This window comes from Leopardus geoffroyi, chromosome C3 (assembly GCF_018350155.1).
Source record: "Leopardus geoffroyi isolate Oge1 chromosome C3, O.geoffroyi_Oge1_pat1.0, whole genome shotgun sequence".
NCBI classification, from domain to species: domain Eukaryota; kingdom Metazoa; phylum Chordata; class Mammalia; order Carnivora; family Felidae; genus Leopardus; species Leopardus geoffroyi.
The window spans coordinates 50,669,985-50,694,424 of record NC_059338.1 but is presented as its reverse complement, the minus strand read 5'-3'; the positions used below and the strand labels follow the sequence as shown (position 1 = coordinate 50,694,424).

Sequence of the window (24,440 nt, the reverse complement as noted above, 5' to 3'; positions counted from 1 at the left end):
GAGATGATCTGCTTTTAGTGACCGTGCTACACACACTATCAACTAACGAACGCGCTCCTCCAAGACCAAACCGGAAAACGTTCAAAACCTGGTGGAACAGCGTCAACCCTCCCACCCTCCTCCTGCCCTGCTGCCTGGCTGCTTCTTTCTCTCGGCTGCCAAGCACTCTGGCCTAGGAGCCCGGGGCTGCCGCAGGTGGGCCTGGGAAAACCCGCCTCCCCTCCCCGCAAGATCACAGCAGGATGCGCACTGTTTGCTGACACTAATTCTGCAATTTCCCAAACAAATGGCCCCTCGGCGGGCCCACCGGGCTACCAGGCTGGCCCATCTCCTTCCTCCCCATGAAGCCAGCTGGAGTGCTGGAAGGTGAGGGCATTCAAAGCCACTTCCAAGGGCTGCCCCATGGGGTGCAGACCCAGATGTTCCAGATGATGGTAAACAAGCAAATGGGGCAGCTGAGGATGGCCCCCCATGTTTTGTTAGCACCCCCACCCATCCACCTCCTTGGCCATCCAGCTGTTAGGGCAGATGTGCCACCAGAAGGGAGCTGGCTTCACCACTGTGAGGCTGCCCCGCATGGATGTGGAAGTTCGATTGGAATTAAATGGGCTGCCCTGGTTGCTAGGAGTCCTTTTTCTTTTTTCCCTTCTGTGAAGCTTAAGAAAAGCCATCAAAGTAGAGACAAAGCCAGTCCTCCTGTCGTCCCACGTGTGGTTTCAACCCTTGCATCGGCGAGCTCACCAGCCAGGACTCCCACCTTCCCAACCACCCGCTTTTTTTTCCACCTGCTTTTTTCCATTAAGCATGATTTCTGACAAAGACTTCACCAAAGGAAACCCAAGCAGGCTTTGTTCCAGAATTCCAAAGCCTGGCATATCCACAACTTGCCTGGCCCTGATGTCTGGATGCCCACTGCTGTGCCAAGTTGGACCACCTGATATTTACAGTCTCTCGGGAGATCTGGAGAGAAGATGGTTAGCTGCCTTGTCCCAGTTGCATTGTTTCTGTTGTTCTTATAAGCAAAGCGAGAATAACAATAACAGCCATCGGGAGTTAAGCAATTCCGTGTGCAAGACAATCAATATATATTATCTTCAATCGCAACAACACAGACTTTTTCTCACCTCACTTTACAGATGAGCAAACTTAAGACTCAGAAAGATTAAGCAGTACCTTGTTTCAGGTCACAGAGGTGGAAAATGGCAGAATCAGATTTTGGAACTAGATCTATTTGACCTCAAAGCTCAAGTCTGTCTCTTCTACTCTGCTGTGCTGCTTCTCAGGTGTGAGAAAACGTGGACTCATTGGAATCCCTAATGAAATAAAGTCAATTCAATACATCAACAGGTAAAGCAATCTGGTAGACTTGTTGTTTGTCTGATTGTTTTGAGCAACTCCCAGAGTACATTCTGGGATCAATTATGGATTTGTAGGTTTAGCCTAATATTCTTTTTATTTCTATTTCTCTCTGTGTCTCTCACTCACCCTTCTCCTTCACACACACACACACACACACACACACACACACACACATCATGGGTACAAATATTTATAAGGCAAAAAACACTCAAAACGTCCAGAGGGATGACCCTGAAGGCAAGACAAGCTCCTCAATCACTGAAAAAGAGGCAATTATCTTCACTGCACTGTAACTCACTTGGTCTGCAGTTCAGGGAAAAATATTCTTGAAAGATTTCCAGGAAAAAGAAGGCCGAAACCAAAAATACAGTTTTCTTCTCAACCCTGGTGGAACCAGAACACCCATTCTCCAACAGGCCCGATCAATCAAGTTTCCCACGGTTGACGTTTGTTTTTGTTTTTGCCCACATGTTCCTTGTACTGTTGTGGTCACATTCTAGACTCCTCAAATTCTGAATCTCAATACAAACAAAACTACTGGCTCCAAACCATGCCTTCTTCTTAGAAGTATTTGCAGCCACAGCCCAGTTGTCAGGAGAGAAATCTTGCCTCCAGGAGGAGCTGGTATTTTCTCTTGGCAAGTGTTGGCCATTCTCACCTCCTGGCTTGTGCACAAACTCTCCACTTACTCCTTAAAAGAGCACTGTTTGCTCAGGATGGAGCCCCAAAGTCATGTATTAACTCCTCTCATATTAGGTTACATTTAGCAGTCCCAGAGCCTTTAGAAATGAGGGGCTTAAAAAGAAAACTCTGTTTATTATGGCAACAACCCTTCCCCATCAAGAAGGTCTAATAAATGAACTCATATTTTAGCGACCCCTAAACTACACAAGGTTAATCATCTTTCATGAGATGCTCATGGCTTCTTGACTTATTACTGGTCTAAGGCATCATTTGCTAATGAGATTAAAATGATCCCCCCCCCCCAATTCAACTTCTTTTCTTCACTGTCTCTTCCCTCTTTTTCTCCCAATGATTTTTGGTTGATTAATTACTTATGAGTCTAGTCAAATCTCACTAGGCCCGAGACATACACCCTTCTGTTCCAGATTACGAGGCAGATGCTGTTAGCCGATGACTAGGAGTGATGGACACGTGAGCATGTTCGGGGCCCCTGGGAGAAGAGGAACACTTTCCCGCAGGTGAACCTGCCTTGCCTTACCTGGATGACTCATAAGATATCCAACCATAATGTCTACTCCAAACAAGCTCCCCTTGACTACATGGCGATCTTCCTTTTACAAATAATGATTGCCCTGACTTTTCGATGGGCTCTGACATGCCAACCCAAGCCATGCAGGACTTCTCCCAAGGGGAAAGTTTGGTGGAATTAAATTTATGTTTCAGCTTCCTGCCCCCATTTCTCTGAAAGCCTCTGAGGCATAGGCTTCTGCTTACTGTCCTACGGAGAGAAAGAGATATGGTCATCTGTAATGGTCTCTGCACATCTGTGCTCCAGCAGAGGTGAAATGACACATTTGGTGGGAAACCACTGTGGGCAGCATGTGGACAGAAGGGCGGCAGGGTCACTGGGTAATTCAAAGCTCATTAGAGCATAATGCTCTGGCAGGCAAGGTCATGTGTTCATTACACGGGAATGCGGGACAGCTGACCCCTTGCCTTCCAAGGCCACGGTCTGCTCACCTAAGTGCACACAGATAGTGCACAAAGCAGAGGCATTTTTTGGCCACTTTCAGGAAGAGTGTGGAGATGAGGAAGGGGCAGTAGAGCATGGGCTTTCTGTTATTTTAGAGCACTGGGAATAATTTTCAAACCTTCTAAGTGTTTTAAGTTAAAACTCAACAGGTAGGCTGGATGAGAAGAAGGATGGCCTGGCTCAAGCTGGGAATGGGGACCAGCATCCTGCCCACCAAGTCTGCCCCAATCCCACTGCCATCTCCCACCTGTGGCCCCCAAGGGTGTCAGCAATATAACCTCCGGAGCCTGTGAACGCGTCCCCTTACATGACAGAAGGCGCTTTGCAGGTCAAGTTGAGAGGGGGAGATTATCCTGGATTATCCAGGTAGACCCAACGTCATCACAGGAGCCCTTAAAAGCGGATGAGAGAAGCCGAAGATCAGAGAGCAGGTGCTACAGAAGAATGGCCAGAAAAAATGCAATGTAGCTGGCTTTAAAGATACAAGAAGGGGACCAGGAACCAAAACCCAAGGGCAGACTGTAGAAGCTAGAAAAGCCAAGGCAATGGATTCTCCCCTGGAGCCTCCAGAAAAGAATGCAGCCCTGCAGATACCTGATTTTAGCACCATGAGACTCCTGTTGCATTCTCACCTAGAGAGCTGTAAGATAATAGATGAGTACTGTTTTAAGCCACTAAACCCAGATGAGTACTGTTTTAAGCCAGTAAACCCGTGGTCCTTTGTTACAGCAACAATAGGACACCAATACAGTCACTTCGCAGGACCTTAGGGAACTTCACAGGACACAGAGCCCCCGCTCTGGTGCTTTCCAGGGAGGCATTACAGCTCCCACCTTGGCACAGTAAGGACAACGGGTAGAAGTAAGACCCAAATTATCAGCAGCGGGTGGCTGACCTCTGCTCCGGGAACCTTCCCAAAGGTTCAACAATCCCCGCTTTGGGAGAATGTTCTGGCTGGGAACTGAGAGACCGTGGCTTCCACAGGTCTGTGCCTTTCACGGGCATTTGTTTCCTGTCCTCAGAGACAACATAAACAATAGGGCAATTAACTGGGTAGCAATTAACCCTGTGGGAGTCCATGCGTAACCGAGAAACGTGTCCTGCCTTCCTAGAAAGAATGAAGATTGAGCAGCCCATGTGCACCAGCCCCACCTGTCTGGCTTGCATCCAATCGGGAAAATACACAGGTGCCTCCTCTTGTCCCACATCCCTGCCCCTTTCCCAGGTTCCTTCAGGGCCAGTGTGTTCGGAGTTCCTCACCTCTTTCTCCTTCCACAAAAACATGCCTCTCCTGAGAAGGCTTTCGGTTAGGCACCCAGAGTACTGAATGTCAGGGTTGACGTGGAGAGGAGAACGGCAGCCCAGTTCACCCAAACGACACTCCGGTGCCGCCCAAAGGCCCCTGGCCCTGGCCCACACCTCCAGACGACTCTGGAAGGCTCTGCTATCAACATCAGAGCTCTCGCACAGTGCTGACGTCTGGCTCAGCTCACCGTAAGTCTCAGCCGGATCACAAGGGTCGAGACGCGGCACATCGGCCCTCACCCTCCAGTCCTCCTGTCTCAGGGATCACGCGCGTGATGGCCAAGGAAAAACAGTCCGTTGGATGGCCTGCCAGTCACCCGGCCCCTCCTCCCCCCAACAGCCACGTGGACCAGTGACTTCAAAGTATTATGCTAATCCCAAGCACTGGTATAATTGCGTGACTTTCTGCCGCGGCTCCAACTCTAAAACGCAGCGCGGCCTTATTGCAAATGCATATTCATCAGAACTATTCCTGCTAGCTTCGTCTCACAGATTACAGTGTTAAAAGTACAAAAATACACCAGCAAGGCTACGTGCCAAGTAAAAGGGGCTAGGATCACCAACAGAAGGCACTTGACAGGCAACCGTTCGGGGCTCAGGAAAGGGGCAGAGAGGTGGAGAGCATATCGTGTGCAAGTGTACGAAGGTGTGAGCGCACTCCGATTCAGCTGGGACCGCCCAGGGTCGGGGGGAAGGTATTCGTGCACGTGCACACAGTGTCTGAGGACTCAGAGGGACCCAAGAGAGTGGCAAGGAACGAGAGGTTGAAATCTGAATGAAGAAATGCAGGTTGAACGGTAGGGAAAAAGGTGGCTCGGCTGGGAGCTCCATCAGACAGTGAAATTGTCTCCCAAGGGACCCAGTTGGGAAGCTCATTGCTTAAGACGTCTGAAAGTGCACCAGCCAAAGGGAGGGGAGCCCTGTGGGACACCAACTAACCCCCCCTCCCCCCCCCCCCCCCCCCCCCCCCCCGCCAGCTGCCTCTGGAAGACAGAACCCGCAGAGCGCTTCTCTTTGTCCTTGCCCGGTGGTCCTCTGTTCTGCTTTCCCTTCCTTTGATGGACCGGCCAGGTCTCCGCCTATCTGCCCCTCAGCTCTCTCCCTTTTCTTTTCTTCCCTTTCTTTCCCTCCTCAGATGAATTGGGCTCCTGTCAGCTGCTGCCTGATCTGTGAAAGTCCTGGGAGGCCTTAGGGCTGAGAGAGTCCCACCCTGGATCCCAGGCACATATCCGTCTTTGATGGAGCACAGCTCCCGGAACCAAGCAGGTGCTCAGAGACAGGGAAGGGGTGTGTGAAAGAGGGATTCGGCCCAGCCTCCTCACAGCTTGCCCCTGCTCTGGGTCCCTTTCCTGAAACACAGCTGTCAGACTGGGAAGCAAGATGAGGCACCGTATTCTCCCTCAGCTGAAGGCTCCTGGCCCTGCCCCAGAAACACAGCAGAACTATGTGTCTCAACAAACCATCTCTCCCTCTCCTTTATGCCCACTTTACATCTGGCTTTCCTGTCTGTCTTCCTTCTTTGTCCTCTCCTCTCTGTGAGGATTGCATCATTCTGCCCTCAAAAGAAAGGAGGGCTTGGGGCGCCTGGGTGGCGCAGTCGGTTAAACGTCCGACTTCAGCCAGGTCACGATCTCGCGATCCGTGAGTTCGAGCCCCGCGTCGGGCTCTGGGCTGATGGCTCAGAGCCTGGAGCCTGTTTCCGATTCTGTGTCTCCCTCTCTCTCTGCCCCTCCCCCGTTCATGCTCTGTCTCTCTCTGTCCCAAAAATAAATAAACGTTGAAAAAAAAAATTAAAAAAAAAAAAAAGAAAGGAGGGCTGGTAACAGAAAACCGTGATGCTGGGCATGAAAATGCCAATATAAAGGCTCGGGCAGCTGATGGCTTCATCCGCTCCTGCCTCCATTTACCTGCATGGTTCAGTCACTCTTTATCCACAGTGCAGGAGCTATCTTAGTCCGCTCTCGACCAAATGGCCTATTTAGGTCCTGGCATCGCATATTTACATGTAGCCAAAGTCTCCATAGCCGATAACAAAGCAGAAAACCACCTTCGGTGAAGTAGAGTTCACTGCTATGGTGGCAAAGGGGACATATTTTTACTTTTCCCTACTGTACCTGGAGCAACTTACTTCTTTCATCATTCTGGTCTTAGGTAGGTTTCTCCTAAAATCTATTACGGCCAATGTGATCTGACCCTAGACAAAGGTAGAATTTCCTATTATGGTCAATACAGTCTATTTGCTATTAGAGTCAATGTCATAGTGTTAAGCAGCTAATTAATTCTCAAATTGTTTGGGGGTAGCCCTCACCAGTTAGATTGTAAGACTAGAAACAAAGAATCCTGCTATGTGATCCATGAAATTTCACTAGGATAGTTATAGTGCACACAGTAGGTGCTCTATAAATTCTTCTTGATTGACTAGTGATTAGCTTCTCATCTCTGTCAAGAGAAAATTCGTAATTTAGACTAGACAGTGGTTGACAACTAGGGAGGGATCATTTTGACCTTCTCTCTTTTTTAAAAGTACTTTTTAAAGTTTATTTATGTATTTTGAGATAGAGAGACAGAGAGCGAGTGAGCAGGGGAGGGGCAGAGGGAGATGGAGAGAGAGTCCCCAACAGGCTCCGCGCTGTCAGCCTGGCGCCCGACGCGCGTCTCAAACTCACGAACTGTGAGATCATGCCCCGAGCTGAAATGAAGAGTCAAACGATTAAACGACTGAGTCGCCCGGGTCCCCCAGCCTTCTCTTTCTTCTTTTTTAAAGATTTTATTTTTAAGTAATCTCTACACCCAACGTGGAACTCAAACTCAAGAGCCCGAGATTAAGAGTCACACGTTCCACCTACTGGGCCAGCCAGGCGCCTGGTCTTTCATTCACAGTGTATTTGCGTCCGCATATCTGCATTATGTGTTATCCTGGGCGCCCCCCAACCCACTGGAATCGCAAGCCTGATGGGGCAGACGTACCACACAACCAGTGGAGTCCAGCTTGCGGTCTGAGATGCATCGGAAGTTCTTGCTGCAGCCCCCGTTATCCTTGCTGCAGTCGCGCACTGGCCCAAAGGAATCTAAGAGAACCTCCAGGCTGTCAAAGGAGGACGAGGTCATCAGCTCCTCTCTGTGGGGAGACACAGGGGGAGGGCGAGGAGTCAAGGCAACTCCGGGTACAACAAGTAGCATCACCTTCCAAGTTCCTCTCTGGTCACCCGCAGCACGTCTCACGCTCACGAAAATTAAAGATCAGCCACATTCTGAGCCTTGAACTAACAAATTATGGACATTCTCCATATCTGGGAAATGAGCCAAGGCTGTAATGCCTGGTCAAAGAAGGAGGTCTAAACTTGGGCAAGGAAATTAACATTTTATTGCCTGTCAGTCCTTAGGGGATGTGGGAAGTGCTTACAAACTCTAATTTTATGTCCTCTCCCAGAGCATGAGCCTTGGGGTGTGCAATATTGACCCAGATAGAGTAGATCCTGGCACTGCGTACAGGGAATCTGAAGGCAGCCTGCCAACTTCTCCTTTCGGCTCATCGTGACTCCTTTCCTAGCTCCTGGCACGGGCAGGTAGTTCCTCACTCAGCGCCCCCAGCCAAATGTGGCCCCAGCACCCTGGGCCCGGACTCACCTGACCTCCACAGCGTCCTCCATCACTGTCATGTCTGTCTTACACTTTGCCGAAGGGTTGATGGCCAGTTCAGCCGGTGGGATCACAAAACTCTTGCTGAGGGGCAACCACATGCCCTCCCCAAGGGTGTAGGTGAATCTGCAGGGACACCCAACACCAGGGGGTTACAGCTGGGGAGTAACCACCCCGCCAGGGGACCTGGCCTTTTGCTGTCAGGGGCTTCCTTCTCGGCCTTCGCCGCCTCGTCAGGAAAGGGAGCTGGCCGCCATGCCATGGATAAGATGACGGAGTCCCAGAGAGGCAGAGAGGCCTACGCCTGTGCACATGTCCAGCCAGTTGGGGGAACGGATTATGGCGCCCACTCACCAGCTGTTTGAAGTGGTTTTTATCAAGCCCTAAGAAATCGAATTCCAGTTTCTTTCAGATGTAAAGCTGGGCTTCCTCAACCCTATGTCAGATATAATTGGAAGCATTTTAATTGAAGAGACAGGCTGGCCTCCCACCGTCCCCAGCCCTCAGATGGCACACCCACAGTGGTAGCGTCGGCTTCTCTTCTTGTGCCTCAAGGAAGCCTCCAAGGGAAAGGAAGACAGAAGCTCCCTCTTTTCAGGTTGTGTGGTGCACACAGAAATGAGGGAAGGCAGCAGCCCAAGGGAGAAGAGAAGAAGGAGAACGGGGCAAGCCTGGATGTGTTCGCCACACTCCTACCCACATCCTCAGCTAATGGCAGTAACCCTCCGGAGACAGAGGAGTTTTTTGTTTTTTGGTTTTTTTTTTTTTAATTCTTATAACAAGGGCTGAAAGGAATAGAAGAATCAATCAGCATTTCAAGGGACAGCTTAAGAAAACCGTGAAAGATTATTTGTTTATTTATTCATTCATTTTATTTCAAAGGCATTCAAATACCCTGTGTTCACAGTCAAAAATAGTCTATGGGATAAAAGCCAGTGTGGGTGGGATATCACAAGGCTGTGGCAGTCTGGCGGCCCCTTCCAACTTAATGTGGAGGGAGGAGCAATTGAAGAATGCATACAATTAAACAGAACCCAGCCCTGGCTTGATCAGCACGCTGGTCACAGAGCACCGCTTCAGAATCCTGCTCATCCGTCTCCCTTAACCCACATGCTCCCTTCTCCACTCCCTGGGGTTGCTTGAGATGATGCTAGGAAACCAGACGGATGGCTTGCGATCTTTTATGAGAAATGCAGTCCTCTGGAACGCTGGCCACGGAGAATGCCCACTGACCCAGGCTCGCGTGATTTTCACCCACTCCCTAACGGACAGGCAGCCCGGGGTGCTAGAGCAGCTGAGAGAAGAGAAGGCGGGTGCCCAGGGGAAAGGCAAAACCACTGAGCAAGTGGGATGGGGCTGGGTCTGTGCAGGGATGCAGGGAGGGGTCTGCACCAGGTGAGGGAGGCCAGTTAGTAGGGGACAGAAGAAGACACTTGCCACTTCATTCTTCTGTGAAGCAGCTGGCAAAATGGAAGGCATGCCAGCCCCTTCTCTCTCTCTCTCTCTCTCTCTCTCTCTCTCATCTGGCAAGATTAAGGAGCCGATTAGGGCAAATGATTGCCCCTAAGTGCCCGGAATTTGAGATTCAGAGACGGAGTGGGTTCGAAGGCAACAATGTGCAAGGTGTTGCACGGACGTGGCATTTCAGAATGGACATTCTTGAGGGTAATATTACAACAGGCAGGCGGGGGTGAGGACACCACTAATATTATAAGTAAGCTATTGTTTCAGCGAGAACATACACAAGTGTGAATGGTACCAGGGAGGAAGCAGTTTATTTGTTGATTTGGACACAGAGGTGAATTTTTGTTTTCTATTTTGGTTATAAAATTACAAGTTTGCACTGATGCAGAGCAACAAATCTGGGACCTGTAGCTTATAATTTATGAAACAGATTTTCGGAAACAGTTGGCAGTTCTAGCATATTTCTGACGGTTAATTTTTCTTTTGGAAGAGAGAGTTCCACGTCCCTCTGTCTCAGTGTTCCCCTCCTCCTCTGCATTCAGCAACAATTCAGAGGGAAAAGCAAGCCACCTCTTGCCCCAGCTGAAACTGTTCAACAGCACCCTGGACCCACAGAGCAAAGTTTACGTCGCCAACAGTGTCATTCTCACCCCCTTCTTCAGCTGCTTCTTTCCCCAACCCCCGCCTCACATTTTGTGCTTCTACCCTGCAATCGGACTGTCGTCTCTAAAGTCGCCTTAATTTCCTCACCTCTTTGCTTTGCTCTTAAGAATCCTTTCTGAATTTGCTACCCTTTCTTTGCTGGATTCCAGCCATGTTAAGACTAAGTTAAAATCCCCACCCCTTCCAGAAGGCCCTCCAGGATCTTCACGCTCAACCTCAGGCTGAAACAAAGGACACTCCTCTGTGCACACACACACGGTCCCTGGCTGCCCCCAGAGATGGTGACTCATGGCCACCTTCTCATGTCTATCACCGCTCAGAAGAACGTGCTCTCTTGCGTGGCAGGGGAGGTTTCTTTGCCATCTTTTTATCTGCACTGTCCACCACCAAGTTTTGGCCCAAGGAGGTCACTCCATAAATATTTACTGACTGTTCAATAATGAGATTCAGTTATGTTCCCTAGTTTGCATAGGCTCCGGGATGGATACAATCTCCATTGTCAAACTTAAGGGAGAAGTGATGGCGAAGATCATCCTTTACTTAGAGCAGGATGTGGGTCAACCTCTGGGTCTGAATGGATTTAGTGGTCAAGATGGATCTGGGTGTCATATTGTGAGGAACCTCCAAAGGGCACAGTAGTTTCGGAGACATAACACTGTACCACATTAACAAGAAAAACAGTGTAATCTTCGATGTCTGGTAGGGCCGAGGTGAAACCCTGTAAGAGGAAGCAAAGTCAGATGTGGCTGAGACTAACCTCAGTTGAGAACTCTTAACACAGCAGGTGCTCTGTATGCTGCTCCATTTACCCTCAACACAGTCTTCTCAGATTGGCCATTTGGCTACACTTTACTAATTTGTCAACTAACATATTAAGGAGTTTAGCAACCTCCCCAAGGTCACCTCTCCATAAGTGGGAAAGACAGGGGTTGGTCTGATACTCAAGTATGGCTCACAGCAGCTTTCCAGCCCATACTGGCTCATGCCTATGAAATTCTAAAGTTTTCTTTTCTCTGCAAAATTTACTGAGTAACTCCAAAAACCAAATATAGAACAAACTGTCAGAGAAAAAGCTGTGTCCTGAAATCTCATCTGTCCCTCATTCATGTAGATTTGGCAGGAATGACTTCAGAAAGCCACCAAAGAGAAATTGGGAGAGCATCTGGAATGCTTTCCCAAGTTGGGCCTTCTCTTGCGACAGCTGGTGGTGACCGCCACAGTTGATGGCTCAGCTGTAGGCTGAGTCCTGCACACGACACTGTTGAACTAGCACTTGAAACTTCTGTTCAGAAGCGAACCCTTGCCAGAGAGCACTGGGCATAATAAGCATGTACTCTCACTGTGGCTTGGCATGAAACAGAATGTGGGGAAACTGACGGTTAGCTCTTGGCATCTTCACTCTTCCCCAGGTCCGGCCATTCCGGGATGAGATATTGTTCCAGTGACACAGGTACACATTTGGAAGGAGGGTGTCTGAGAGAGAAATCTGGTCTTCGCCAATCCCTGCCACCAGAGGGTCTAGTAAAATGGCATGATCCTCACCATAATGGAAAGAATGTCTCTGGGACCACACTGGGTTTGCAAAGGAGACTCGGTTCAGCTTCCTTGGACCCTTTGAGTCTAGCTTGGGCCCTTCCCAGATTCTTTGGGATTGCAGATTACCAAGGTTAGGTTGGGTAACAAGGTCTTTATTAATCTGGTTTCAAGCCCTTCGGAAAAACCTGAAATGATCAGCTACAGACATTTATTGGAGATTTACTGTGTTCAAAATCATATATTAGATAGTAAATATTTAAAGCCATGTAGGGTATTACCCCTTCCCTCAAGAAGACAATCATTTCATTGGAATAAACAGGCAACTAAAAAGAAACATGAGATGAAATAATTGACAAATAAATATTACAGTCAGTATGTTATAGATGTTTGGAGGGGGGGAAAGTCTTTGTGGATTTGGAGAAGCTTGAGAGCAATGTTTCTCAATCCTGGGTAGAGATCAGAAGAACCATGATGATTTTAAAAAACTTGTGGCCTGATCCCATGCCCCTGAACTTTTCAATTAATGGGTTTGTGTCAGGGAAGATCACTGGCCATTTTTGAAGCCTGCTGGGATTCTCCTGCAAGATCGGGGTTGGAGAACAATTCTTGGATGACATGGTAAATTTCTTGAAGCCATGGGCTATGTCAATCATATTTGTTTGGTCATGTCTACAGCATCTAAACCGGTGCCTTGCAGTGGTAGGTGCTCAGTAGATATTGGGCTTAACTAAGATTTGACCCAGACCATGAAAATGGATAATGTTTATATTAGAAGAAGAATATATATTCTTGCTAGAGGAAAGAGGATGAGCAGAAGTGTAGAGCGGGAAGTGTTCAAGTTGCTGGGGACGGTGGATCAGGTAGGGAATAGATTTGACTAAGAACAGAAGGTTCCGGGGAGCCTGGGGGGCTCAGTCGTTTAAGTGTCTGACTCTTGGTTTCGGCTCTGGTCATGATCTCACGGTTCGTGAGCTCGGGCCCCACAATGAGCTCTGCTCTGACAGTGCAGAGCCTGCTTGGAATTCTCTCTCTCTCCTTCTCTCTGTTCCCCTCCTGCTCTCTCTCTACTAAAAAAAAGAAAAAAGAATGGAAGTTTTCATAGGAGAAGGGCAACTTATAAAACAGCCTTGTACATTCGCATTCAAATGTGGAACGATTCAAATGTCAGAAATGTGCAGTGGCTTGGAATTCATTGGGATACTAAATCATGGGTGAACAGAATGGCAAGTAAACAGTCCTTAGCTTCTTGAAGAGATTACAGTCACTGACCAGGTCATAGAATTTTCCACAGTGGCCATTGGTGGGTGGTTTACTCCGATCCCAGGGTGGTTTTGATGAAAGTTCTTAATACCTAAAATAGGTAAATCATGACCCATTGCTTTTACCAGACAGGCAAGTTATTGTCATGTTAGGGGCCAACATGATCGATTACCCCACTGGCTCCTGAAATAACTGCAAGGGTCAAACCATTCAGCTGACCCCTCTGCAGTGCGTGGGTATCACATGCGGTTGGCAGCTGGCATATCTGAAAAGAATAAATGGTACTTGTGGGGATGGAAACACAGTTTTTGTACAGGTTCTGCTCTAATAGCAATTTCATTAAGGCCCCGGTTTTTCAAAGTGTTGGTTTCTGACTTTTAGGGGAGAGGAAACGTATGCACATCAATCCGCTGAACTCCACCAGGCTCTCCATCTGCCTTAGCTTTATCACCCTTGGAAGGTCTTAGCAGACCAGTAGTAGAAAAAGAGAGAGAAAAAAAAGTCAGCCAAACGATAAACCCTTGTTGGAAAGTTTAAATGCCCAAGTCATAGTCTAAGGAATACAGCTGACATCTTGTGCAGCACGAATCCTCAAAAGCAACCTGCGGCCAATGCCATTAATGTGACCCAGCCTCCCCTGAGAGAGACATTCAGGAGGGAAAAAGGCAAGGGGAGGCCCTGTGAAGAAGCAGCTCTATAAATATGCGCCCTTGCTAAGAGCATGCCTTAAGAGAACACTGCAGGGGCCAAACCCAGGCCATCTGGGGCCAACACAGAGGAGGAGCCAGAGAAGCTGGGGTAGAGGAGTCGGCTCTAGGGGGCAAATGCAGGAGCAAAATGAAAACCTAGGCCAGGCCAGGCTGACAGGAAAGGTCCGGGGAAGGGACCGGAAAGGAAGCGGAGAATATGGAGACTCAGCACTCTGTACACGAGTGCAGGAAAAAGGAAACAAGGTTTCCATTTGCCCCACACGGCCCGCCTTTTCTCCGGTAGAGCCCGGCACTAGCTTAATGCATCCTTGGCAGGACTATTTACTTCCTCCATCAGAGGGCATGCACGTAGAGGGACATGTATTCACATCCATACTGCCAGGCCACAAGCAATCTCAGGTACTCTGCCGGTAGTCAGCAAATACTCATTAAATGAAGGACACGCTGACAAAATAAACGCATGCAAGATCTTAGTTTGGAAATAAAGTTGTGTTCCGGCTAAAGCCTGGCGTGAATTAAACTTCATGAACATCCAATAGTTCGCGGCGGCACCCAAATTCTTCCTCTGCTGGTTGACTTTTCTAGCATGTGCTATTCCCAGGTATGTAGGTAGAAATTTGGGAGGGACTAGAAATATCCAATTTGATTAGGAGGGTGGTAGATAAAAGAAAAATAATAATGAAGCAGAGCTGAGAAAAGGAGGAGGCAGGGGCGGGACAGATTCTGAACAAGACTTGATGAAAAAGGTGCAAATTAGATGCAAAAGGGAGAGGCAGAAACTGACATTAATTGCCTGCTCTGTGCCAGTTTCTGTGCCAAGGGCTTTCCCTGCATTATCTCATACATTCCTCACCACAATACAACCAGGCAAACAACGCGGCCCCATTTAACAAACGCAGAAACTGGAGGCTCCAAGAGGTTAAGTAAATTACTGGGGCTCCCAGAGCAGGCAAGCAAGGAAGCCAGGACCCAAACAAGGGCTGTCTGCCCTCAAGAGTTCTCCACGCTGTCACTGGGCGTGAGTCCGGGGCCAGCACTTTTGTAATGAGGAGGGCAGAACAGCTAGATGTGCTTCCCATTTTCTACTTTATCTCTAGGGAAGAAAGTTCAGTGCCAAGTGAGACACGGGGCTTGTAGACATACGTAAGCAAGTCCCTAGACAGCCACTTACCTGAATATTTTATCAGAAGGCTGTTCTCCCAAAACCAGGTCAAAGCCCCGCTGAAATATTGTGTAAGGCCAAGGCCTAAAAGGAGAAACATCATTCAATTAAAGTCAACTCCACAAACACTCTCTGAACATCTACTTCGTGCCAGGCACCATGCTGGGTACTGGAGACCCAAAGACACGGAGGCCTCATCCCTGCATTCAAGGATCCCACCGACGGGAGCTCACGTAAGACCCTGAATGCTGGAGCCAGACCAAGAACAGGATCAACATAAAAATCACCGAACCACTAGGAAAGTGGAATGTAACAGACATGACAACCACAACTACAGAAACAGTAAAATTATATTCAGGTGGACCTCACATAGCTGTAATTCATAGTCCTTCTGATGTAGATTTAACTGACACTTAGCTTGGCCTCACTTAAAAAAAGAGGGTCAGCATGACTTCTTGGGAAAGACGAAGCCTCTGGAGTCAGACGGTTCTGAGTTCAAACTCTGTTCTGCTGTTGGCTTACTGTGGGCAAGTTAGTTGCCTTGTTGAGTCTAATTTCCTCTTTGGTAAAAATAGAATCTGTAATAGGTGCCTCCAGACCACTATGAAGATTAAGCAAACCTCGTAGGCCAAAGGCACAGCTCATACAGGGTCCTCGACATGTTCCCCTTCCCTCCTCAAAATGACAAGAAGGTTGACAGGTTCCCGATGTTTTCAAACATTTTAATGCCATTCATCCAAACAGAAACAGTTGAAATGGTATTTTTTAAATGATTCTTAACTACAAGTCTCCCTTATGAGCTTCTAGGTTCTGTCACTTATAATTGAAAGTAACAAAACTATTTTATTTAAATAGTATATATATATATCTTTTGACTAACCCAAATGTCTAATCCAAAAAGTATTTACTCATTTGAGGCAGACTTAGGAAAGCCCGCGATTGTGCTGGGTACTAAATATTGTACACTCTGGATGAACTGAGCCCTTGTTCCCATGGAACCCAATGATTGAGGATTTTACTGGAGACTAGAAAAAGTCAGCAGAATAAATTGACATAATTATGATTTGGGGCTAAATCTAATGCTAGGAACCAACCCAGTGGTTGTCAGTGTGGGTGCCATCACCCAAGAGAGTGCATTTGGGGACATTTATGGTTGCTCTCCCACATAACGATTGGACACAACGATTGCAGGACACTGCTGGCATTTAGAGGGCAGGGCTAGAAAGGCTAGAATCAGACAGCGCTCAAGATAGCTCTGTGCAACAAAGCATTTCCGTATGTCCTACAAACTACAGAATGCCTCACTACACATTTACATAGGTTAAAACTTGCCTATCGTGACCTGAGCCAAGATGCTAACTCCATTTACACATAAGCACAGAGCAGCTTGTACTGTTTTAACCTATGACAAATTTCCTGGGTGCATAACTATGATGTAAATCGAGGGAAGATTATACATTGTTACTTAGAAATTTTACCAAGAGGTGTTCATAAGTTTGGAAAATCATATCATTGTCTGCAATGCTGCTCACGATCTTCGAATCACCAATACAGCACATCTGGATCAGTGGATACTGCTCTTGGACATTTCGCACATCATGTGTTACTTTACTTATTACATTCTGGTGAATCTACATTCGGGGCAAGTGTCTGTCAACTTTATTAAATTCTCCTGTTGCAATAGTATCACAGCATTTACACATTAGAAGCTACTCTGTCACTATAAATTATTTCTTTTTATTTCTCTTTTAAACACTGTTAAGGCATTACATTTATTTTTGAAATCTTGCGTATATAGATTTTACTACTTGTGAATTTCATGTAAGGGGTTAAAATATTTGTTCTATTTCATGTAAAGGGGTTAAAAATATTTGTCATAAAACAGAGTGTTGGGTCTGACAGGGTTGAACACCACCAACGTAACTCAACTAGTTAACCAATTAACTAGCCAAAGGAGTCAGTATTTGCAAGGGGAGCTCCTGGGACTATAAACCGAAGTGGCTGGGATGAATGCATTCTCTTTTATGCTTACTATTTATAAACACTTTGTTCTTGGAATTCAATTTAGAAATACCCTGAAGCAACTAGAGTTGGCTCCAAAAAGGACCCCACATTGTATTATGAATAACCCCTGCGTCAAATCAACAGCTCTCCCCCCATGTGTCTTTCATGTTTGTTCTGTTCATTGGAGGTGAACCCACAGAGAGGGGTTTGAATATGATTCTTTTTTGCTGAACAGCGAGTGGTGGCTTATGAGCTGCTAAAAATTATGCATTAATTGAAGAAACAGTCTAGAAATCACGAGGGGAAAAAGTCCCATGTGATCCTTGACACCTAGAAAGGGGAAATACAAAGAGAGAGAGAGAGAGACATAACTTTATGTCTCTGTTGGGCAAAATAGCATTTTATTTACTATTAGTTTGATAATTTTAAATAACACACATTTTGCCTTCTAGTCATCTCTAGTGCTCGAAACTGGTACGATGTGTAATTAGAGTTAATTCTTGGCATGGGTCCTAGGTTGTTTGAAAATATATGTTGAGGAGCCAAATTTTAGGACTGGCATTGATTACAATGTGAACAATTAACTGCGTAGAAGAACATAAATAAACCTGTTCATATAAACCTGTTCAAATAAACAAGCCATAGGTAATAAATCAATGAGCCCACTGATTAAGCACACATCAGCATGTTGCCAGGTAGGTCAGGTCAAAGAGCCTTCCTGCTCTCGAGGGGCCTGGAGATCGAGAAAGACAACTCAGAATCCAAGGGCACAGATGTGCAGGGTAGAGCTTGCCCAGATCACAATGAGAGGCAGCAGGGTACGTCAATTAGGATGTGGGTTCTGGAGCCAGTCTGCCTACTTCGCATTCCAGCTTAGCCACGAATCACTGTGCGATCTTGAGCAAGTCCTTTAATCATTCTGTGTCCCCATTTCCTCACCTATAAAGTAAGGCGGATGGTAACAATTATATCCACTTGGCGAGGTTGTTATGAGGCAGAACTATTTAATATAGCTAAAGGGTTCAGAACAGTGTTCTGGCATTTAGTGAGTGTCCTACAAGCATTGGCTAAATTAGTTAAATTTAGCAGTTACCCGAATCAAATACAAATATTCTAATAAGAAGGTTCTCAAATTTCTATACAGGAACGAGTGTCTTGCCCTAGGGTGCGAATGCCGTGGCAATACCAGGCTTGAACTCGGGTTGTACATGTATGCGTGTGGCCTGGAGAGGAGGCAATGATGAATATGGGAACACCAAGGCCCCACCCCCCACTTCCCACCCAGCGGTCACTTCACAGGACAGTGACTATACCGTGTTGACATTAAGTATAGGGAGAGGAGGGAGAGCATGTGTGAAATGGCGAGAGAAATCAGAGAGGTGGGATTTCCTATTTGATTTATTTAGCAGATATTTATGGAGGGCCTATTGGGTGTGAACCGTGATACTAGGCAACAGGAGTTGGGAGAGATTCTTGCCCTCAAAGGAATCTACGGTCTTTCTGAAGAAACACGTCCGGCCAGACAGAAGAGAATGGAGTAAACGGGAGGAGGGACAGAGTTACAGGAGACCAGCTAAGTGGTACTACAGTGGTCCAGCACTCCTCCCGGCCACTGGGAAGGCTGGGGGTTGGCAGGGCATGGGATGACAGCAGCGGGGAGCTTGGTGCCCATGAGTGGAGAGGCTACGGCGGGGGTGGGGGCGGCATACAGGAAAAGGCAGGGGGCAACACGATGAAGAGCTGGACCTGAAAGCCCCAACACCGCTTTGGGGCCGAGTTATCCGCGACCAACTGAAAGAGGGAAGGCCTCTGTGTCCGGGCTGTCTGGGTACAAGTCCAAGTAAGACAATGGAACTGGCCTCACCAGAAAGAGGCCCATCACTGAGACTCTCCTATCCAGGTTTAACTGGAAGTTGCCGTTGGAGGGGGGTGCCTGGAAACCGGGCCCCAAGGCCCTCAAATTGTCCCTCTCCTCTCTTTGTTTGGTTTTTCACCTTTCAGGCTTTATTCTCTCAAAAGGCCAACACCCATGCTGGAGACTTGGTCTCCAGCAGCTGCCACTCCTGTCTTTCCAGGGTCAGGCCGTAGAGGAGATGTCTCCCCTCCTCATTAGGAAAACATAATCCATGGAGGAACTGCTTGACAGGTCCCAAATCACGTGAGCAAAGCAGACCAATCTCTGGGGCCAGGGAAGGAGAGGCATCTAAGCAGAGGCAACCCCTGTTGGGTTTTCAGGGCTGGAGCTGGGGGGGAGGGTGAATGTCAAACACATTTCCACCCCAGCTTCTACCTGCCTGTGGGGCAAGAGTGCTGCCTCCCTCAGAAGTGGGTGGCATTACTGAGCAGACTGAGCCAATACGAGTTTTGTGGGAAGAGCACAGGGCTGGGGAGTTGCCCACGGACAGCATCAGGATGGATGTGGGGCAGAAGGTGGAAACCTGCAGTTGGAAAGAAGCTTTTCTCTCTTGACTCCAACTCAGAGGTGTGGGCTCCAACATTCTCTGTCCTGCATTGGATAACCCAGTCCCCTCTTGTTAGTTTGGGAAAATCAGCAGAATCAGAGGTCAGGAAAGAGTTGATTTGTTAATTTCTTCATTCTGACAAATCAAGACCCTGAAGACTGTCCTCCTGTGTGGGCAGCCATAGACGGACTAGATTCAGGGTCACAGGCCAGCAGGGGAACCATCCGGAACCATTGCCTCAAGCAGAAACACAGTCCGTGCCGCAGACAAGCCCCACAGTAATGCAAACTAGTATGCTAGAACTATTCGCAATCTTTTATTTGCCTCCTCCTCTCTCCCTGGCTCACACAATACCCAGTTTATGCAGAACCTTTCCTAAGCCTGGGCAACTCCCAAACTTTCAGCTACTCTCCTCACCCCTTCCTCTTCTTCTCCAAGACACATCAGTACTCATGGGGTTCTCCTTTTGGTCCTGGTGTTGGGCTGGGCCAGAAGTTGGCTGTGGCCTTGTCTTGACTTGACTGGGTGGGCGTTTCTTCCATGACACCACCTAGACCTAAGTGAGTCAGTGACCACTCTGCACGGTCTGCTCCACTGGATGAGCCCTCACACTAGCTCTCCCAGTGCAGAAAGAGACCATTTCTGTTGCAAACGATTTCAAATTCTGCTTTTCGATCATGTGCAGCCTTCCACTTAACAGTGGCACCTAGAAATGGAGCTTGAAAGCTTTTGGTCGGCATGTCTGGTAATGGGCTTCCTTGTGGAGAGCTCCAAACTCATTGCCTGGGAGGGAGAGGGGGAATAGAGATAGATAGATAGATAGATAGATAGGAGGGAGGGAGGAGGGAAGGAAGGAAGGAAGGAAGGAAGGAAGGAAGGAAGGAAGGAAGGAAGGAAGGAAATAAGCAGAGGGGATAGAGAAAGCAGAGAGAATACATACATGTATGTATGTACGTATGCACGTATGTGGGGGGGGGATGTGTGTGTACACAGTTCAGTGTGGAGAGAGGATGCTTCAGCTGTAGGCATTGATAAATAAGGCATATCATGGAGCTTCCTTTGAACTTATATTTTCCTCCACCTGTCACTAAAGAGAGTATTTTACAAATGAAAATTATGTGTCCATAGTTACATAAAAGCACATCCTTTTAAGCTTGCCTCTGGCCCACATTCAGCTAAGTTTAGGGTGGAAGCATAGTCTCTGAAATTCCAGCCCAGCTAGAGCTACACTACGGGGCTCTGGTTTAGAAGATCATACCCATATGTACTATGACAGGCTTTTGAGCAAACGTTCCTTTCTCTGGCTAGGTAAATGCATTTGCAAGCAGGGAACGGTGAAACAAAGAAAGAACAGAGGTTCATTAAAAAATGCTTCTGGAAAGAAGGTAGTTTGCAAGATATACAGGAGAAAAGGTGAAGAGAAAAATGGTAAAAATGACTTTTCCAGCTATGCCGTTGGCTGAAACATTCCATGCCTCAATTTATCCTGATGATAAGAAGGGGAGATTATTATGTGCCACTGTCTTCACAATCAGTACCAGTTCTGGAAGAAGTAAGTACTGGAACGACTGATGTCTCAATTATTTGCTAAACCCATGGCTTTGTCACAAGTTAAATAATAAGCATAATGATGCTTGATGTATCCATAGGATGCTTTAGGGCCTGGGGGCCCTTGCCAGAAAGATTTCTTTCTTTACCTGGAATTTCTCCCCCTCTCATTTCTGTGGGTAACTTACACTATTCTTTTAAGTCTGGCTTAAAAATTACTTCCCAGGGGGCGCCTGAGTGGCTCAGTCAGTCGAGCGTCCTACTCTTGATTTAGGATCAGGTCAAGAACTCACGGGTTCATGGGATCGAGCCCCGAGTCGGGCTCTGAGCTGACAGCACAGAGCCTGCTTGGGATTCTCTCTCTCTCTCTCTCTCTCTCTCCCTCTCTCTGCACCCCTAGAAATAAATTAATTAATTAAAAAATAATTACTTCCCCAAATAGATCTTCCCTGGTGCTCCAAGACTAGGTCATGCCCCTTATTATATAAAACACCCTGCACTTTTCTTCAGAAAACCTATAAATCTAATTAATGTATTATGTATTCGGTTACTATTTGCCCTCATCAGATACAAAGAGCCCTGCCATCATTTTTGCTCTCCCTTCACTGTCTAACATCACGCCATCACAGAACAGGCACTCGGTGAAGAGCCAGATGACATGACAAATGAGGTCAGACCCGGCCTGAGTCTGGGAGGACGCAGTCCCACTGTGCCACACGGCCTCGGGCAAGGCACTTAATTTCTCTCAGCCTCAGTATCTTCATCTATAAAATGTGGAGAAAACAGTAGCTGGAGTCGTATATAAATGAGGGTATATATATTAGCACAGTGCCTGCCACACGGAACAAATTCAACGACTAGTAGCTACGGTCATTATAACCAACACCACCATGTGATGAATAAAAACGCATTTCTAACATTACATTCTACTTAATTTTTTTCTAACGTTACATTTCCAAAAACAAAAAACAAAACAAAACAAAAAACCAAAACACCATGATGACCGTGGTATATTTTACAAACTCATGTTACCTTTAAGCATGTAAATCTCATGTAAAAACAAATTAAACATTGATATGACTTTATTCATTATTTAATGTCTGTTATTTAGAAGTTTTTATGTAGCAGAATACCATATTTGTAGGTTTACAAATACCAAATTTGTAGGTTTAAAACCCGGCTCTACCACTGACTAGCCCTCTGCCCTTGGTTAAGGTCATGAAATCCTGCCACCAGAACATTCCATGCACTTGCTCCCGTCATGCCCAATCCCATCCTGCCCCCATCTTTCCCCGACATTTCAGTGTCTGGCTCACTGTCCTCTCTGACACTTCGCCATAATTTTTGGTGACTTCAGTAGCCACTAAGATGATGCTTCCAATTCTGAAACCACTCAGCACCTTGACTTTTCTTCCTAAAGGAGCCTGTCCTCCACCCCTACTCCCATGGTAAAGCCTAGACTACCAATGTCTGCAACCCTTCCTTGGTCATAATTTCAGGAGTCCCGATATTTGATCATCACCTCCCACCTTCCTAGATCATTCCTCCTAACACCAAAATTATCTACGCTCCCGAGACTTAAAATCCATTCATCCAACCACCATTTTATTGACCCTCACCAACCTCACGTATTCTCCCCCTCTTCACTTAGATTAAATTCTGTGGCCCGTTATTGGAATCACATGTAACCCCCACTCTCGCCCCTCCACCGCTTTATCATACTTGTCTAAAACACTCCAACTCTGGTTCAGCTCAACGACCCTGTGGCTCCAGTCCCGTCTGCGCAAATGAATGCAGTTGGCAACCAGGCTGATCGGTCTCATTTTAAATCCCACACCAGTGACCTCAAGTGGGTTCTGAATACTGCCTACATCACACTACATCTTCCTTGTCTGTTCACTCTCCCACTCTCTAGATCATATTTCAAACCTTCTTCTTTCTCCTCAAAACCTCCAACCCCTCCTCCCCCATCCTTACCCTCGGCTAATGATCTGCTTCCTACGGAACTGAGAAAGCAGAGGCAATCAGATTAAAAGCTTGTACCTCCACATCCACCCACCTACCTGCCTCTTGCCTATTGCTTGGCCCCTCTTCCAGTAATTAGGCACGAACACTTCGTGTTCCATCCAGAATGCTACTATTGCAACTAACCCTCTGACATCTTATAGGCAGTGGGACAGAAGGGAAGGAGCCCTAGGTGGAGGTTACAAATCCCAGCTCCCTTCTGCTACTATGACTTCAAGTGAACGCGTGTGCCCCACGGTCTCGATTTCTTTACGTGAAAAATAGAGCATATTCCATAAAACAAAGTATGTAGAAATGATCATTGATAATCTTCGATCATTCACGTGAATCGGGTTTCTGCAGTTTTATTCTATACTTTGTGTGTATGTGCATGTCTGTGCTTTACAGAAATTAACTCAGGTAAAACAGTGGAAGCCGGCAGAATTCCTGCCTCCCCGTGGCTCAGTTTTCTTGTCTATAAAATGGGCCATTAACAGTACCCACCTGACCAACTGCACAGGATTAAATGATCTAAAATATGTGCCAATTACTCATAATGACCTTGGATATATGGTAAGTTCCGAATAAATGCTGGATTTTATATTTCACACATTATCGGGAATGCTGGTTCTAAATGTCGAAAAGGGTTTTTCTTGAAGAAATTTTAGATATAAAATGATTTTGAAAATGACAATAATGAACAAAATGTTGAGACTTCCTGCCCCCCCCACCCCCCGCAATTTTAGAAGATAAGAATACAGCCTTGAAAGAAAGGGGCAATAGGCAAAGACAAAGGCACAGTGTGATGGTTAATTTTATGTGTCACCTTGATTGGGCCGCAGGGTGCTCAGATATTTGGTTAATCCTTATTCTGGATGTTTCTGTGAAGGTGTTTCAGATGAGATCAACATTACAATCAGTAGACAGAGTAAAGCAAGTTGCCCTCCCTAGTGTGGGTGGGCCTCATCTGATCAGTTGAAGGCCTGAATAGAACAAAAAAGCTAAACCCTCCTTTGAGTTAGAGAGAACTCCTCTTGCCTGATCAACTTTGAACTGAGACATTAGTTTTCTCCTGCCTTTTGACTCGAACTGAAACATTGCCTTTTCTTGGGTTTTAAGCCTGCTGGCCTTCAAACTGGGACTACATCATCAATTATCCTGGATCTCAGGCCTTCGGATTCGGACAAAAACTATACCATCGGCTCTCGTGGGTCTCCAGCTTATTGACTACAGATCTTGGGACTTGTCAGCCTCCATAATCACATGATCCAGTTCCTTACAATAAATCTTTTTTTTTTCTATATTTGTGTCTGCAGCTTCTAGGTTCTGTTTCTCTGTAGAATACTGACCGACGCATACATATAAACACACACCCACACACATACACAACTCTAGAATCCATGCTTAACCTTTTTGTCAACACAAAGCATTTCAGGGGGACACAAGCATGGACCCCAAGTAAGGCAGGAGACATCATTGCCTTGACCCTGAACACCTGCCTTACGGAGGGAGAGATACATGTCTGCCTCTATAACTCAGGGGCCATCACAGAAGGCAGACACAGAGTCTATCTGCCCTCAGATGGAGAAAGTTGGCACAGAGACTTG

At 46.9% G+C, this 24,440-nt stretch overlaps 1 protein-coding gene across 5 annotated transcripts in view; it reads right to left on the bottom strand.

The window, feature by feature from the left end:
- The window catches only part of ASTN1 (astrotactin 1), a 305,254-nt gene that overhangs the window by 85,414 nt on the left and 195,400 nt on the right, over nt 1–24,440 (bottom strand). For 3 of the 5 annotated variants that reach the window (XM_045452809.1, XM_045452805.1, XM_045452806.1), the window contains exons 9-11: nt 14,825–14,899; nt 8,009–8,146; nt 7,349–7,499 (exon numbers count right to left, since the gene is read on the bottom strand). In XM_045452809.1, the coding sequence (XP_045308765.1) occupies nt 7,349–7,499; nt 8,009–8,146; nt 14,825–14,899 (364 nt within the window). The remainder of the gene's footprint in view (nt 1–7,348; nt 7,500–8,008; nt 8,147–14,824; nt 14,900–24,440) is intronic. The other 2 variants (XM_045452807.1, XM_045452808.1) reach the window with 1 other exon arrangement.